This window comes from Oncorhynchus clarkii, chromosome 4 (assembly GCF_045791955.1).
Source record: "Oncorhynchus clarkii lewisi isolate Uvic-CL-2024 chromosome 4, UVic_Ocla_1.0, whole genome shotgun sequence".
Classification (NCBI taxonomy): domain Eukaryota; kingdom Metazoa; phylum Chordata; class Actinopteri; order Salmoniformes; family Salmonidae; genus Oncorhynchus; species Oncorhynchus clarkii.
Window position 1 is genome coordinate 6,730,260 of NC_092150.1, and position 18,070 is coordinate 6,748,329.

General features: G+C 45.3%; 1 protein-coding gene and 1 non-coding gene across 3 annotated transcripts in view; one reads left to right on the top strand and one right to left on the bottom strand.

Annotated features, from left to right (window-relative positions):
• Window positions 1–1,302: 1,302 nt before the first annotated feature.
• The window catches only part of LOC139406344 (ATP-dependent Clp protease ATP-binding subunit clpX-like, mitochondrial), a 31,832-nt gene continuing 15,064 nt past the window's right edge, over window positions 1,303–18,070 (bottom strand). For both annotated transcript variants that reach the window (XM_071148852.1, XM_071148853.1), the window contains exons 11-15: window positions 15,385–15,549; window positions 9,969–10,268; window positions 5,602–5,694; window positions 5,239–5,345; window positions 1,303–3,424 (exon numbers count right to left, since the gene is read on the bottom strand). In XM_071148852.1, the coding sequence (XP_071004953.1) occupies window positions 3,343–3,424; window positions 5,239–5,345; window positions 5,602–5,694; window positions 9,969–10,268; window positions 15,385–15,549 (747 nt within the window). In that variant the 3' untranslated portion in view covers window positions 1,303–3,342. The remainder of the gene's footprint in view (window positions 3,425–5,238; window positions 5,346–5,601; window positions 5,695–9,968; window positions 10,269–15,384; window positions 15,550–18,070) is intronic.
• Window positions 4,412–4,489, top strand: trnaa-ugc (transfer RNA alanine (anticodon UGC)). Its single transcript has one exon. It is a non-coding gene; the product is annotated as a tRNA-Ala (tRNA).

Sequence of the window (18,070 nt, forward strand, 5' to 3'; positions counted from 1 at the left end):
ACCTGGGGGGGCTAGCTACCTTTAATGATGTACAGTGCATTCGGAAAGTATTCAGACTCCTTCCCTTTTTACACATTTTGTTACATTACAGCCTTATTCTAAAATGGGTTAAATTGTTTTTCCCCCTCATCAATCTACACACAATACCCCATTATGACATCACAATACCCCATAATGACATCACAATACCCCATAATGACATCACAATACCCCATTATGACAAAGCAAAAACAGGTTTAGATTTTTTTTAATTGCTAATTTCTAAAAAATAAATATATATATATATAATCATATTTCCATAAGTATTCAGATCGTTTTGGGATGGAACCCAGGATGTATATATCTATGATGGTTTATTTTCCAGGGAGGGGTGTCATGACGTTGGCCCTGGGGGGGGGGGGGGGGGGGGGGGGGGGGGGGGGGGTATACAGGATCTCTTTAACTATTCTTATTTAACCAGCCTGGTAACAGTATGTGTGCATTATGTGACCATTTGAGAGATGTATCAACATTTCCTGGAATTCAACAGTTTAAAAAGGGATTTTGAATTCCTTCTCAGTAAAACACCATTTTCACACGATAGCCGTTTCCCTGTAATCCCCACTTAACATGTTGTTTAGTCTAGAACTAAAAGGCAAGTCTGGGAAACCAACCCCATCGATTTACCCAACCTCCAGTTCTTGGCAATGTCTTCCTGGAAAGTAACAGGGAGTCCGAGGGAAGGAGAGGATTAGAGAAATGCTGATGTGTTGAGAAACAGGAACATGTTGTACAACACACTTTCAACACAGAGATTACACATGAGCTGCTTATGAGCTACATGGCCAGTTCTGCTCTCTAACGTGGCGGTAAACAATGGTAGTCATGGTGCCCTTCAGTGGTGCCATAGCGATGGTAGTCATGGGGCCCCTCAGGGGTGCCATAGCGATGGTAGTCATGGGGCCCCTCAGGGGTGCCATAGCGATGGTAGTCATGTTGCCCCTCAGTGGTGCCATAGCGATGGTAGTCATGGTACTACATGGCCAGTTCTGCTCTCTAACGTGGCGGTAAACAATGGTAGGTGCCCCTCAGTGGTGCCATAGCAATGGGGCCCCTAGGGGTGCCATGGTGCATGGTGCCCCTCAGTGGTGCCATAGCACATGGTACTACATGGCATTGCAACATGGAGGTAAACGATGGTAGTCATGGTGCCATAGCAATGGTAGTCATGGTGCCCCTCAGTGGTATCGCATTGCAAAATGGAAGCAAAGAAGCTTTGACACAATCTACATTGAGAGTGTTATAAACATGTAAGACAACAAATCATTCTGTACAGAGATATACATTTTATTTATAATATTTAAACAATCACATCAATAAATTGAGATTTTTACATGTTATTATGATTGCCCGTTGAGAAGAGAAGCATAAAAGGAACTGAAAAGGAACACAAACAATTGTATTATTATTATGGTGATTGTATTATAATAGCACATACCAGCATTACACGACAGAGAACAGCCATGGTTCAGTGTGGAGAGAAATAGTTAAAAAGGCTTAATTGCAGAAGAAGTGCCTAGTGATTGAGGGACCATTTTAGTAACACGACATACTGGAGCATTACTACAGGTGAGGTGGCGGGGGTGGCGGGTGTGAAGCTTGACCCAGACAGAGCAAAGTAAAACATTCAGAAAGAATATCAGAGTAAGAATCTAGGATCAGTTTATCCTTTTTAGATCAGAATGAATACTATTACATGGACCGGGAGCACCTGATCCTAGGTCAGCAACTCTGAAACCTTTTTGAATATCAAGCCCTTGCCTCGCTAGATATCGATCTAACAGTAGGTAACCCTGTGAGGTTAAAGAGAGCTGAAAAGGTACACTCCCTAGAGAGCGGGTTTCTAGAAGGGGGAGGATACAACACTGCAGAAATAAACATTCTCAACGTAAAAAAAGAAAGAGTCACTAGTCACTAAAAAGTCAAACGGTCAGCGTCTGAAAAAGCAGCCTATTCCTTATATAGTGCCCTATTTTTAACCAGAGGTCCTGGTCGAATAGGGTGCCATTTTGAACGCATCTCCACTCTGTTTAGTGTGCTGGAGTAGGGTGTAGTACGCTGTTATGATGTTTCCCCTAACGACAGGTGTGTTGCTGTGATACAAACGGATTCTAAACTGAAGCTTTAATACCGAAAATGTACAGGCCAGTTATGTTCATTATAAATTCCGTTAAAATAGCGGATAGGACGAAATACGGAGTTAAATTACTGACAGAAAACTTTTGGCACCAATTTAACTCCATAGAAAAAAAACATCACAATGATGATGTGCTCATTATGGAATATCATACATCTAGAGAGCTGGGTTCAAATACTACTTGAAATCATATCAAATACTTTAGCTGGGCTCAATTGAACTTCACTGTTGCAATGGAACTAACAGCATATTACCAAAAGTACAAATCTCACCCACCTGGTACTCTTAAGCAGGCCAGAGAAAACACTCCAAAGTATGTATGTATGTATGCATGTATGTATGTATGCATGTGAACAATTTCAAATAGTATTTGAACCCCGGTCTGCTGGTGACAGTCAGGGCATTAGTTGTATATTGTTATGTAACATTGACGATAACCATATCTACATGTACACACTACCTCAATCAGCCTGATTAACCGGTGTCTGTATGTAGCCTTGCTACTGTATATAGCCTCACTACTGTATATAGCCTGTCTTTTTACTGTTGTTTTATTTCTTTAGCTACCTATTGTTCACCTAACACCTTTTTTGCACTATTGGTTAGAGCCTGTAAGTAAGCATTTCACTGTATTGTGTTGTATTCAGCGCACGTGACAAATAAACTTTGATTTGATAGTAAAACAGAACATTCCTAGCCCTGGTTAAGTCTTCAAGTGTAAAATATGATCCCAGTCATGTTAAATTTGTTTCCATTGTCATTTCAATCTGTCATCGCCACAACACAAGAGGAGAGAGAGAACAGACAAATTACACTGCCTACCCCAACCATTTTTAAATATATACACTATAGCAGGTCCATTTTCATTTTCTAACAACTTAAATAATTAGCCTACTGTCCAATTCACAGGACCAAAAAAAAAAAGAAGGTACTTCTAGAGCTCAAATCCGTGTTGTTCATTATGAAAACACTTCCTCAGAGAAAGGGTTTTATGGTGTGGTTTTAGTAGTGGTCTACAGAGCCTGACGGAGGTCTGCTTAGATGGCTCAGGGGCTGGAATTCCAGGAACCTACAGTTGGCTTCCAAATGTTCTAGAAGGTGTTCTAAATGATTGTAGATGTGACAGTTGTTGAAATGAATGACTGGACAGGGGGAGGGAGATCCGATCAGTTGTTAGCTGCCGCATCCACCTGTCTGGGCCAGTTCTCCTCTTCAATACCAGAGTCGTAGTCCTCCTCTGCTGGAGCCCTGGAAATATATTTACATCACATTTGAGTCATTTAGGAGATTCTCTGCGCATAACTAAAACTGAGAGCGAGGTAGGGTTAGTTATGCAGAGAGAGGAAGAGGGTCAGTATTAGTGGCAGGGTCAGTATTAGTGGCAGGGTCAGTTATGCAGAGAGAGAGAGAGAGGGTCAGTATTAGTGGCAGGGTCAGTATTAGTGGCAGGGTCAAAATTAGTGGCAGGGTCAAGATTAGTGGCAGGGTCAAGATTAGTGGCAGGGTCAGTTATGCAGAGAGAGAGGGGGTCAGTATTAGTAGGAGGGTCAGTATTAGTGGCAGGGTCAGGATTAGTGGCAGGGTCAGTTATGCAGAGAGAGAGAGAGAGGGTCAGTATTAGTAGGAGGGTCAGTATTAGTGGCAGGGTCAGGATTAGTGGCAGGGTCAGTTATGCAGAGAGAGAGAGAGGGTCAGTATTAGTAGGAGGGTCAGTATTAGTTGCAGGGTCAGGATTAGTGGCAGGGTCAGGATTATGGTCAGGATTAGTGGCAGGGTCAGTATTAGTGGCAGGGTCAGGATTAGTGGCAGGGTCAGGATTAGTGGCAGGGTCAGGATTATGGTCAGGATTAGTGGCAGGGTCAGGATTATGGTCAGGATTAGTGGCAGGGTCAGGATTAGTGGCAGGGTCAGGATTAGTGGCAGGGTCAGGATTAGTGGCAAGGTCAAGATTATGGTCAGGATTAGTGGCAGGGTCAGGATTAGTGGCAGGGTCAAGATTAGTGGCAGGGTCAGGATTATGGTCAGGATTAGTGGCAGGGTCAGGATTATGGTCAGGATTAGTGGCAGGGTCAGTATTAGTGGCAGGGTCAGGATTAGTGGCAGGGTCAGGATTAGTGGCAGGGTCAGGATAAGTGGCAGGGTCAGGATTATGGTCAGGATTAGTGGCAGGGTCAGGATTAGTGGCAGGGTCAGGATTAGTGGCAGGGTCAGGATTAGTGGCAGGGTTAGTTATTTGGTCCTGTGTGGCTCAGTTGGTAGAGCATGGTGCTTGCAACGCCAGGGTTGTGGGTTTGATTCCCACAGGGGGGACCAGTATGAAAATATATGAACTCACTACTGTGAGTCGCTCTGGATAAGTGTTAGTTAGTGGTAGGGGAGCCGAGGTAGGGTTTAATGAGATGCGTTTTCACTTGGGAGCTTCAGGCCAGGGTTCTGTTCTTAATATACCCCTGACATGATGACACCAACAGGTAGGACCATAACACGGGAACTTCAGGTCAGGGTTCTGTTCTTAATATACCTCTGACATGATGAAACCAACAGGTAGGAACATAACACGGGAACTTCAGGTCAGGGTTCTGTTCTTAATATACCTCTGACATGATGAAACCAACAGGTAGGACCATAACACGGGAACTTCAGGTCAGGGTTCTGTTCTTAATATACCTCTGACATGATGAAACCAACAGGTAGGACCATAACACGGGAACTTCAGGTCAGGGTTCTGTTCTTAATATACCCCTGACATGATGAAACCAACAGGTAGGACCATAACACGGGAACTTCAGGTCAGGGTTCTGTTCTTAATATACCTCTGACATGATGACACCAACAGGTAGGACCTGCATGCCTGATGGGGTTGTTGTATACTTCTTCTTCCACCAGGCGAGTCAGTGAACAAGTCATTGTTATTTCCAATGACGGCCTGTTTTTTTTCCCTACGTTCTTTAGTGTAAAGTGTGTTTCTCTCTTCTTTTTTCAGCCTAACACTAATAAAACACTTGTCATTGTATAATATGATTTGAAAAGTGAGAATTAGAACCAAACAGGTGCTGACTAACCTGACGTATTGTGGTTCTGATTTGCCCAAGACGACGTCCTTGGTTAACTCCACAGACATGATGTCTGAACATGGCACCTCGAACATGGGCTCCAGAAGAAGCTTCTCCTGTAATAAAAAAAATAAAAATAAAAAAAAAAGAGAGACATTTCACACAGCAAACTGAAACAGGACATGGATATTAATGAATTAAAATTAACCTTCATGGTCACAGAAATCACTCACCATAATAGAAATATCACTTATATTTATCGTCATCAATTGAAGCCATTGTGTGTATGTTGTGACAGCTGATAAAATACTCAAATACAACTTATAGGAAGGAGCACATTGTCATCGTGCATCATTTTCTGTACTGACTGACCATGATGGACCTCAGGCCTCGGGCTCCAGTCTTTCTCTCCAGAGCCAGTCTGGCGATGGCCCTCAGAGCATCTGTGGTTACGTTCAGTTCACACTGGAACACAATGACAGAGAGAGGAACACACTGGAGGGTTAAAACAGGAACCGAGACACAGGAAAGAGTGAATGTGATACGCACATCTAAAAGACAAAAAAAAAAAAAGATTATGTTTCATTGTCACATACACTGGACAGGTGCAATGAAATGTGTTGTTTTACAGCGTCAGCCATAGTAGTACGGCACCCCTGGAGCAAATTAGGGTTAAGTGCCTTGCTCAACGGTGCATCGGCTGATTTTTCACCTTGTCACCTTGGGTATTCGAACCAGCGACCTTTCAGTTACTGGTCCAATGCTCTAACCACTAGGATACCTGCCACACTAGACTAAACATGACAAAAACACATCCTTGATTATTGACGATATTATCTGTGTGTTTGCTAAGTAGTAGCCAGCAGTACTTGTATGTGAGCTGTAGGTAGCCAGTAGATTCTCAGCAGGGGAGATGTGGAATCCAGTCCCGAGAAAGAAGGCCTTTCCTTCCTCACCTTGTCCATGCTGAACAGGGCCTGCTGCTGCTATTACCTTGTGTTACTACTACAGTGGTTCTTCCTGTAAAAGTTGCGTCATACTACAGCACACCTTGCGGGCTGCCGCAGAATTCTATGGCACGTTATTTAATTGTCAGCCATTGTTGCTAGTTTGACCACAAGAGGGCATCTTTGAGAAGCATTTGACTTTTTGTAATATTGGCTGTACTACTAGAGAATTTAAAACCTTTTTTAGTAAGAACATAGTATATAGGATTGATTAAGAAATGTAGCTTAATTAATTTGATTAATATTATGGTGTTTCTAGAAAAACAAAACCCTCAGGGTTTCTGTTAGGAAAATATGGCGCTGTACAACGTGACTGTTTCCAAACTCCAATTGTAGGCTAACCAATACCCAAATGAAGATTCAGTGAAAATAACAAATCTCATTGATTTAACACATATGATTGGTACATAATAAATTCGGTGACAATAAGATCATTTATCTGATTACGCTCATAAAACCACTGTCTCTATCGAATTATTATAATTTTTTGTTTATTTCTCTGTGCGTTAATTGGTGGGGATAAACAAGTCCACATAGCCTACTGTAGTCCACTACTTTTTTTAATGTCAACATTCGTTCAGAACAATTAGCTTGATGGCAAGAGATCATGTCGCTCTCAAAAAGTATCAAGAAGAAAAGTGGATAATGAAAACCGAAGTTTCAGAGAAGAATGTATAGAGATATGCGTTCATCTCTTCCCAATGCCAAGCCAGTGCGTCTTATTAGCAATGAAAATATCGCTGTTTGCAAACAATTCCAATCTCAAACTAATTAGGAATCGAAGCATAGAACTTTCAGTGGCCTTCCCGCCCCATATAGAGGCCCAACGCAGAAACTTTCAGTGGCCTTCCCGCCCCATATAGAGGCCCGACGCAGAAACATTGAATTGGTAATTGAGAGCTGCACACACCACTTTTTTTGCGGACATATTCCGTAACTTAAACAGGTTAAATCTGCAGTTTACAAGGAAGAGGGAAAACAGTCGTGGACATGGTGCAAAGGCCTTTACTTGGAAGCTTGAGTTGTTGGATTTGGACTTGTCCTCTGGAAGGCTACTGCACTTCAGCACACTGAAGAAACGACAGGCGGAGGGACCAGGCCGCAGCATCGTCACAGAGCTGATGGAAGACTTCAGCACACTGAAGAAACGACAGGCGGAGGGACCAGGCCGCAGCATCGTCACAGAGCTGATGGAACATTTCATCAAGCAGCTGAGGGACATCTTCTCCACCAGATTGGAAGATTACAGCATGTCTGCCCAAGGATATCATAGCGCTTGAACGTGATCCTTTCACAGTCCGCCCAGGTGGGGAATTCTCCTCCCTTGCTAAGAAAACGATACCCTCGCTGGATGAGTTTAACAAAAAAAAAACGTAAATATAACCTTTATTTAACAAAATGCCTCCAGCTGTCCATCACTACTGTAAATAAAAACAGAATATCTAAGGGGCTTTTATATAATTATAATGCAGGGTTAACAATTATAAAACTTTTTTCCAAAAGAACACGGACAGAGACACACACAAATACTGACGCTCCAGATACTCAACTAGTCTAAAGAAGGCCAGTTTTAATGCTTCTTTAAAATCAGTTTTTAGCTGTGCTAACATAATTGCAAAAAAAAAAAAAAGGTTTTCTAATGATCAATTAGCCTTTAAAAAATGATAAACTTGGATTAGCTAACACAACGTGCCATTGGAACACAGGAGTGATGGTTGCTGATAATGGGCTTCTGTACACCTATGTAGATATTCCATTAAAAAAAATCTACCGTTACCAGCTACAATAGTCATTTACAACATTAACAATGTCTACACTGTATTTCTGATCTATTTGATGCTATTTTAATGGACAAAGAAGTGCTTTTCTTTCTAAAACAAGGACATTTCTAAGTGACCCCAAACTTTTGAACGATAGTGTAGTTGTTCCCCTTGCTGTACAAGGGCCGCGGCTTTTGTGGAGCGATGGGTAACGGTGCTTCGAGGTTGACTGTTGTTGATGTGTGCAGAGTGTCCCTGGTTCGAGCCCAGGTAGGGGCGAGGAGAGGGATGGAAGCAAAGCTTTTACACAAGCCCAAACTATGAAAAAACAGCCCCAGACCTCCACCAAACTTTACATTTTGCACTATGCATCCGGGCAGGTAGCGTTCTCTTGGCATCCGCCAAACCCAGATTCGGCCGTCGGACTGCCAGATGGTGAAGCGTGATTCATCACTCCAGAGAACAGATTTCCACTGCTCCAGAGTCCAATAGCGGTGAGCTTTACACCACTTTCACTGACACTTGGCATTGCGCATGGAGATCTTAGGCTTCTTTGTGGAAGCTCCCGATGAACAGTTGTTGTGCTGACGTTGATTCCAGAGACTGTTTGGAACTCGGTAGGGAGTGTTGCAACCGAGGACAGATGATTTCGGCGCGCTACGTGCTTCAGCACTCGGCAGTCCCTTTCTGTGAGCTTGTGTGGCCTACCACTTCGCGGCTGAGCCGTTGTTGCTCCTAGACGTTTCCACTTCACAATGACAGCACTTACAGCTGACCAGGGCAGCTCTAACAGGGCAGAAATGTGACAAACTGACTTGTTGGTGACGGTGGCACGTTGAAAGTCACTGAGCTCTTCAGTAGGGCCATTTTACTGCCAGTGTTTACGGACATTGCATGGCTGTATGTGCTCGAGACCTGAAATCTCGAGCACATACAATCTTGAAAGCTGAATCCACTCATTTGAAGGGGTGTCCAGATACATTTGTGTATATTTTTTTTAACAGTTATGACAATTATTTTAGTTTCATGACAGTCTTCATCCCTAATCATGGGTTACACAGTGATACGTTAATTGTGCCAGCCCTAAGTACTACTAATTACCTTGTCCATGCTGAACCGGGCCTGGTACTGTGGTATGAGAGTGTTGGGTGGTTCTACTACTAATTACCTTGTCCGTACTGAACTGGGCCTGGTATTGGGGTATGACAGTGTTGGGTGGTTCTACTACTAATTACCTTGTCCGTACTGAACTGGGCCTGGTATTGGGGTATGACAGTGTTGGGTGGTTCTACTACTAATTACCTTGTCCATGCTGAACCGGGCCTGGTATTGGGGTATGACAGTGTTGGGTGGTTCTACTACTAATTACCTTGTCCATGCTGAACCGGGCCTGGTACTGTGGTATGACAGTGTTGGGTGGTTCTACTAATAATTACCTTGTCCATGCTGAACTGGGCCTGGTATTGGGGTATGACAGTGTTGTGTGGTTCTACTAATAATTACCTTGTCCATGCTGAACCGGGCCTGGTACTGTGGTATGACAGTGTTGGGTGGTTCTACTAATAATTACCTTGTCCATGCTGAACCGGGCCTGGTACTGTGGTATGACAGTGTTGGGTGGTTCTACTAATAATTACCTTGTCCATGCTGAACTGGGCCTGGTATTGGGGTATGACAGTGTTGGGTGGTTCTACTACTAATTACCTTGTCCATGCTGAACAGGGCCTGGTACTGTGGTATGACAGTGTTGGGTGGTTCTACTAATAATTACCTTGTCCATGCTGAACCGGGCCTGGTACTGTGGTATGACAGTGTTGGGTGGTTCTACTAATAATTACCTTGTCCATGCTGAACCGGGCCTGGTACTGTGGTATGACAGTGTTGGGTGGTTCTACTAATAATTACCTTGTCCATGCTGAACTGGGCCTGGTATTGGGGTATGACAGTGTTGGGTGATTCTACTACTAATTACCTTGTCCATGCTGAACAGGGCCTGGTACTGTGGTATGACGGCGTTGCGTGGTTCTGTCAGGATGCGGACCAGCGTCTCTTCATCCAGACTGTGTAGAGGCACCACCACAGGCAGACGCCCGACAAACTCCGGGATCATCCCAAACTCAATGAGGTCCCGGGCCTCCACGAGCTTCAGCAGCCGGTCCTTCTCCTCCATCTCTGCCACCATGTCGGTCTGTTCACTACTGTTAGCCAGGTCGGCTGCCGCCGCCGCACGACGACCCTTACCCATGTTGGAGGGCGTGCCAAAGCCCAGGTACTATACGGAGAAGAAGATTAGCGGGTGTGTTGAAGTCCAGCTACTAGACAAAAACTACAGAAAGTGATAACACTAAAACACTGAAGAAATTAGACATCTGGGGAAGATCGCCAGGTCTAGACATTCATGTTACATTCCTGAAAATAATACCTTAAAAAGGGACAAATAACTAAACTGCTCAGATAAGAGACACTCTTTGTTGACCAAGTATTTTAGAGAGGAAATAATCAGAGGACTATAGGCTTATTACAGGTCTGGGTGGATACACAGAGGACAATAGGCTTTTACAGGTCTGGGTGGATACACAGAGGACTATAGGCTTATTACAGGTCTGGGTGGATACACAGAGGACTATAGGCTTATTACAGGTCTGGGTGGATACACAGAGGACTATAGGCTTATTACAGGTCTGGGTGGATACACAAAGGACTATAGGCCCTTTACAGGTCTGGGTGGATACACAGAGGACTATAGGCTTTTTACAGGTCTGGGTGGATACACAGAGGACTATAGGCTTATTACAGGTCTGGGTGGATACACAGAGGACTATAGGCTTATTACAGGTCTGGGTGGATACACAGAGGACTATAGGCTTATTACTGGTCTGGGTGGATACACAGAGGACTATAGGCCTTTACAGGTCTGGGTGGATACACAGAGGACTATAGGCTTATTACAGGTCTGGGTGGATACACAGAGGACTATAGGCTTATTACAGGTCTGGGTGGATACACAGAGGACTATAGGCCTTTACAGGTCTGGGTGGATACACAGAGGACTATAGGCTTATTACAGGTCTGGGTGGATACACAGAGGACTATAGAATTATTACAGGTCTGGGTGGATACACAGAGGACTATAGGCTTATTACAGGTCTGGGTGGATACACAGAGGACTATAGGCTTATTACAGGTCTGGGTGGATACACAGAGGACTATAGGCTTATTACAGGTCTGGGTGGATACACAGAGGACTATAGGCCCTTTACAGGTCTGGGTGGATACACAGAGGACTATAGGCTTATTACAGGTCTGGGTGGATACACAGAGGACTATAGGCCCTATTACAGGTCTGGGTGGATACACAGAGGACTATAGGCTTATTACAGGTCTGGGTGGATACACAGAGGACTATAGCCCTATTACAGGTCTGGGTGGATACACAGAGGACTACAGCCTTTTACAGGTCTGGGTGGATACACAGAGGACTACAGCCCTTTACAGGTCTGGGTGGATACACAGAGGACTATAGGCTTATTACAGGTCTGGGTGGATACACAGAGGACTATAGGCTTTTACAGGTCTGGGTGGATACACAGAGGACTATAGCCCTTTACAGGTCTGAGTGGATACACAGAGGACTACAGCCTTTTACAGGTCTGGGTGGATACACAGAGGACTACAGCCCTTTACAGGTCTGGGTGGATACACAGAGGACTATAGGCTTATTACAGGTCTGGGTGGATACACAGAGGACTATAGGCTTTTACAGGTCTGGGTGGATACACAGAGGACTATAGGCTTATTACAGGTCTGGGTGGATACACAGAGGACTATAGGCCCTTTACAGGTCTGGGTGGATACACAGAGGACTACAACCTTTTACAGGTCTGGGTGGATACACAGAGGACTATAGGCTTTTTACAGGTCTGGGTGGATACACAGAGGACTATAGGCTTATTACAGGTCTGGGTGGATACACAGAGGACTATAGGCTTATTACAGGTCTGGGTGGATACACAGAGGACTATAGGCTTATTACAGGTCTGGGTGGATACACAGAGGACTATAGGCTTATTACAGGTCTGGGTGGATACACAGAGGACTATAGGCCCTTTACAGGTCTGGGTGGATACACAGAGGACTACAACCTTTTACAGGTCTGGGTGGATACACAGAGGACTATAGGCCCTTTACAGGTCTGGGTGGATACACAGAGGACTATAGGCTTATTACAGGTCTGGGTGGATACACAGAGGACTATAGGCTTATTACAGGTCTGGGTGGATACACAGAGGACTATAGGCTTATTACAGGTCTGGGTGGATACACAGAGGACTACAGCCCTTTACAGGTCTGGGTGGATACACAGAGGACTACAGCCTTTTACAGGTCTGGGTGGATACACAGAGGACTACAGCCCTTTACAGGTCTGGGTGGATACACAGAGGACTATAGGCTTATTACAGGTCTGGGTGGATACACAGAGGACTATAGGCTTTTACAGGTCTGGGTGGATACACAGAGGACTATAGCCCTTTACAGGTCTGAGTGGATACACAGAGGACTACAGCCTTTTACAGGTCTGGGTGGATACACAGAGGACTACAGCCCTTTACAGGTCTGGGTGGATACACAGAGGACTATAGCCCTTTACAGGTCTGGGTGGATACACAGAGGACTATAGGCTTTTTACAGGTCTGGGTGGATACACAGAGGACTATAGGCTTATTACAGGTCTGGGTGGATACACAGAGGACTATAGGCTTATTACAGGTCTGGGTGGATACACAGAGGACTACAGGCTTTTTACAGGTCTGGGTGGATACACAGAGGACTACAGGCTTTTACAGGTCTGGGTGGATACACAGAGGACTACAGGCTTTTTACAGGTCTGGGTGGATACACAGAGGACTACAGGCTTTTTACAGGTCTGGGTGGATACACAGAGGACTACAGCCTTTTTACAGGTCTGGGTGGATACACAGAGGACTATAGGCTTTTTACAGGTCTGGGTGGATACACAGAGGACTATAGGCTTTTACAGGTCTGGGTGGATACACAGAGGACTATAGCCCTTTACAGGTCTGAGTGGATACACAGAGGACTACAGCCTTTTACAGGTCTGGGTGGATACACAGAGGACTACAGCCCTTTACAGGTCTGGGTGGATACACAGAGGACTATAGCCCTTTACAGGTCTGGGTGGATACACAGAGGACTATAGGCTTTTTACAGGTCTGGGTGGATACACAGAGGACTATAGGCTTTTTACAGGTCTGGGTGGATACACAGAGGACTATAGGCTTATTACAGGTCTGGGTGGATACACAGAGGACTATAGGCTTTTTACAGGTCTGGGTGGATACACAGAGGACTACAGGCCTTTACAGGTCTGGGTGGATACACAGAGGACTACAGGCTTTTTACAGGTCTGGGTGGATACACAGAGGACTACAGGCTTTTTACAGGTCTGGGTGGATACACAGAGGACTACAGCCTTTTACAGGTCTGGGTGGATACACAGAGGACTATAGGCCTTTACAGGTCTGGGTGGATACACAGAGGACTACAGCCCTTTACAGGTCTGGGTGGATACACAGAGGACTATAGGCTTTTTACAGGTCTGGGTGGATACACAGAGGACTATAGGCTTTTTACAGGTCTGGGTGGATACACAGAGGACTACAGCCTTTTACAGGTCTGGGTGGATACACAGAGGACTATAGGCCTTTACAGGTCTGGGTGGATACACAGAGGACTATAGGCTTTTTACAGGTCTGGGTGGATACACAGAGGACTATAGGCTTTTTACAGGTCTGGGTGGATACACAGAGGACTATAGGCTTTTTACAGGTCTGGGTGGATACACAGAGGACTATAGGCTTTTTACAGGTCTGGGTGGATACACAGAGGACTACAACCTTTTACAGGTCTGGGTGGATACACAGAGGACTATAGGCTTTTTACAGGTCTGGGTGGATACACAGAGGACTACAGCCCTTTACAGGTCTTGGATTACAGGTCTGGGTGGATACACAGAGGACTATAGGCTTTTTACAGGTCTGGGTGGATACACAGAGGACTACAGCCCTTTACAGGTCTGGGTGGATACACAGAGGACTACAACCCTTTACAGGTCTGGGTGGATACACAGAGGACTATAGGCTTTTTACAGGTCTGGGTGGATACACAGAGGACTACAGCCTTATTACAGGTCTGGGTGGATACACAGAGGACTACAGCCCTTTACAGGTCTGGGTGGATACACAGAGGACTATAGGCTTTTTACAGGTCTGGGTGGATACACAGAGGACTATAGGCTTTTTACAGGTCTGGGTGGATACACAGAGGACTATTTAGGTCTTATTACTTTTTACAGGTCTGGGTGGATACACAGAGGACTATAGGCTTTTTACAGGTCTGGGTGGATACACAGAGGACTACAGCCCTTTACAGGTCTGGGTGGATACACAGAGGACTACAGCCTTTTACAGGTCTGGGTGGATACACAGAGGACTACAGCCTTATTACTGGTCTGGGTGGATACACAGAGGACTACAGCCTTATTACTGGTCTGGGTGGATACACAGAGGACTACAGCCCTTTTACAGGTCTGGGTGGATACACAGAGGACTACAGCCTTTTACAGGTCTGGGTGGATACACAGAGGACTACAGCCCGTTTACAGGTCTGGGTGGATACACAGAGGACTACAGCCCTTTTACAGGTCTGGGTGGATACACAGAGGACTACAGCCTTTTACAGGTCTGGGTGGATACACAGAGGACTACAGCCCGTTTACAGGTCTGGGTGGATACACAGAGGACTACAGCCCGTTTACTGGTCTGGGTGGATACACAGAGGAGGACTACAGCCCGTTTACTGGTCTGGGTGGATACACAGAGGACTACAGCCCGTTTACTGGTCTGTGTGGATACACAGAGGACTACAGCCTTTTACAGGTCTGGGTGGATACACAGAGGACTACAGCCTTTTACAGGTCTGGGTGGATACACAGAGGACTACAGCCCTTTACAGGTCTGGGTGGATACACAGAGGACTACAGCCTTTTACAGGTCTGGGTGGATACACAGAGGACTACAGCCTTATTACTGGTCTGGGTGGATACACAGAGGACTACAGCCTTATTACTGGTCTGGGTGGATACACAGAGGACTACAGCCCTTTACAGGTCTGGGTGGATACACAGAGGACTACAGCCTTATTACAGGTCAGGGTGGATACACAGAGGACTACAGCCTTTTACAGGTCAGGGTGGATACACAGAGGACTACAGCCTTTTACAGGTCTGGGTGGATACACAGAGGACTACAACCTTTTACAGGTCTGGGTGGATACACAGAGGGAAAATAATAATTATATTTCTTACTCACCTTTTCATTCTTCCGTCTGCTGACGATTCTGTCGAGTCCGTTGAAGGCCCCTGACGCTACGAACAGGATGTTAGTGGTGTCCACCTGCACCGTCTCTCCCCTCAACTTCCTGGAGTTCTTCTCTGGAACGTTCACTATCGTGCCCTCCAGGAGTTTGAGCAGACCCTACAAACAAAACGCTTGTCAAACACTAACGCCTCCCATACCATACACAATGCGTTGGAGTAGTAACCGAAAGGTTGCAAGTTCAAATCCTCGAGCTGACAAGGTGTCGTTCTGCCCCTGAACAGGCCGTCATTGAAAATAAGAATTTGTTCTTAACTGACTTGCCTAGTTAAATAAAGGTAAAATAATAAATAAAAGTATGTATTAGAGGTATGTAGAGGACGGCAGGTGTTTAAACATTAACTAAAGTATCCTTGTTTATTTAACTAGACAAGTCAGTTAACAACAAATTCTTATTTACAATGACGGCCTACCGGGGAACAGTGGGTTAACTGCCTTGTTCAGGGGGCAGAATGACAGAATGACAGTACCTTGTCAGCTCGGGCGAAACGATCTTGCAACCTTTCGGTTCCAAGTCCAACCCTCTAACCACTAGGCTACCTGCCGCCCCTACCCTCCAACCACTAGGCTACCTGCCGCCCCTACCCTCCAACCACTAGGCTACCTGCCGCCCCTACCCTCCAACCACTAGGCTACCTGCCGCCCCTACCCTCCAACCACTAGGCTACCTGCCGCCCCTACCCTCCAACCACTAGGCTACCTGCCGCCCCTACCCTCCAACCACTAGGCTACCTGCCGCCCCTACCCTCCAACCACTAGGCTACCTGCCGCCCCTACCCTCCAACCACTAGGCTACCTGCCGCCCCTACCCTCCAACCACTAGGCTACCTGCCGCCCCTACCCTCCAACCACTAGGCTACCTGCCGCCCCTACCCTCCAACCACTAGGCTACCTGCCGCCCCTACCCTCCAACCACTAGGCTACCTGCCGCCCCTACCCTCCAACCACTAGGCTACCTGCCGCCCCTACCCTCCAACCACTAGGCTACCTGCCGCCCCTACCCTCCAACCACTAGGCTACCTGCCGCCCCTACCCTCCAACCACTAGGCTACCTGCCGCCCCTACCCTCCAACCACTAGGCTACCTGCCGCCCCTACCCTCCAACCACTAGGCTACCTGCCGCCCCTACCCTCCAACCACTAGGCTACCTGCCGCCCCTACCCTCTAACCACTAGGCTACCTGCCGCCCCTACCCTCTAACCACTAGGCTACCTGCCGCCCCTAAATCATTTGAGGTATGTATCAGACGGCAGGTGTTTGAACATTAAATAAAGTGTCATACAGGGATGCAAAATGGTGAGGGCCTAAAAACGTTTTTGTTGCATCAAAACACGCAAAAAAATCCCTGCTAGGGGGAAATGTGAGCTTTAACTATTTAAACAACACAGAATGATGATCAGACTGTGTAAAATAAAAAGTGGTTCATGAGAACCTAACTCACAGCTTTTTTTAAAGAAAGCAATCCAATGTTATTTGTTGCCAAGACTTTACTGCAAACGACACTCAAATCAAACAATACACTCATATTGCAGTTAGCCAAACAATACACTCATATTGCAGTTAGCCAAACAATACACTAATATTGCAGTTAGCCAAAAAATACACTAATACTGCAGTTAGCCATGACAGCCTTTACAATAGAAGGCTTGTGGCCACACACATCTAAATTTTTCACTGGGGGGGGACGAAGACGACTCATCTTAAAGTAGAAATAGAGTAAAACAAACAAGCATTCTATTTTTAACTCAAAATATTTGGCCACTATAGTAGACATCGATCAAGTGCACAAGGCTACATGTGTGCAAAAATAACATTCACCGAGTTAAAAATGTAATAGTTCCCCCTCACTCACAGACAAGTGTTACTGTCATGTTCAACACAACAAAAGCAATATCATAGGGCTACACACTGCACATTATTACACTGTACACTTTCTGCCTGTGGACATCTGTTCTACAACGTGCCAGCAGAGCATGATACCCTTTGTGGCATAATTGATCTCTTTCAGGCAGAGAGTAACACCTGACATACCCATTTGTATCCACTGTATTGAAGAAGTGAGAAAGAGGGAAAGTGTGTGGTGTTCTTTTCACCTCTATAGTGGCAACCAACTTAAGCCAGGCCCAGCTCCAGCTACACTTCATCCCTGAATCCACTTGTTTAACAAGCAACTCCTCATTTTCATCTAATTCTCTCATTCTGAAAATTAACCACACATTGTAGAGGGAAAACATTGGTTCATAGATAGTAGTTAGTTTGTTAGCTAGTTATCTAGTCAACATTTCACACAGATTGCCAGGGTCCAGTAAGCAACGAACGCGTTATAACTTGGAAGGGCAAGGAGTCGTATACCAGTTAATACTATAGTGAATTGGTTAGGTTATTAATGTTAGCTTATCTGGTGTTGTAACGATAGCTAGCTAACGCTAGCTGTGACTTTATTAGCCAGTTCATTTTCACACTATAAACTAAATTATTTGATCAGATGTTGCTCAACATTTCTCTGGCTAGCTAATGGAGAATTCGATCCAGCTAACAAGATAACGTTACTTAATTAAAAATGCTAACAATACTTGTTCCACCACACTTTCTCCCTCACCTCAAACTTTCCAAATGGCAG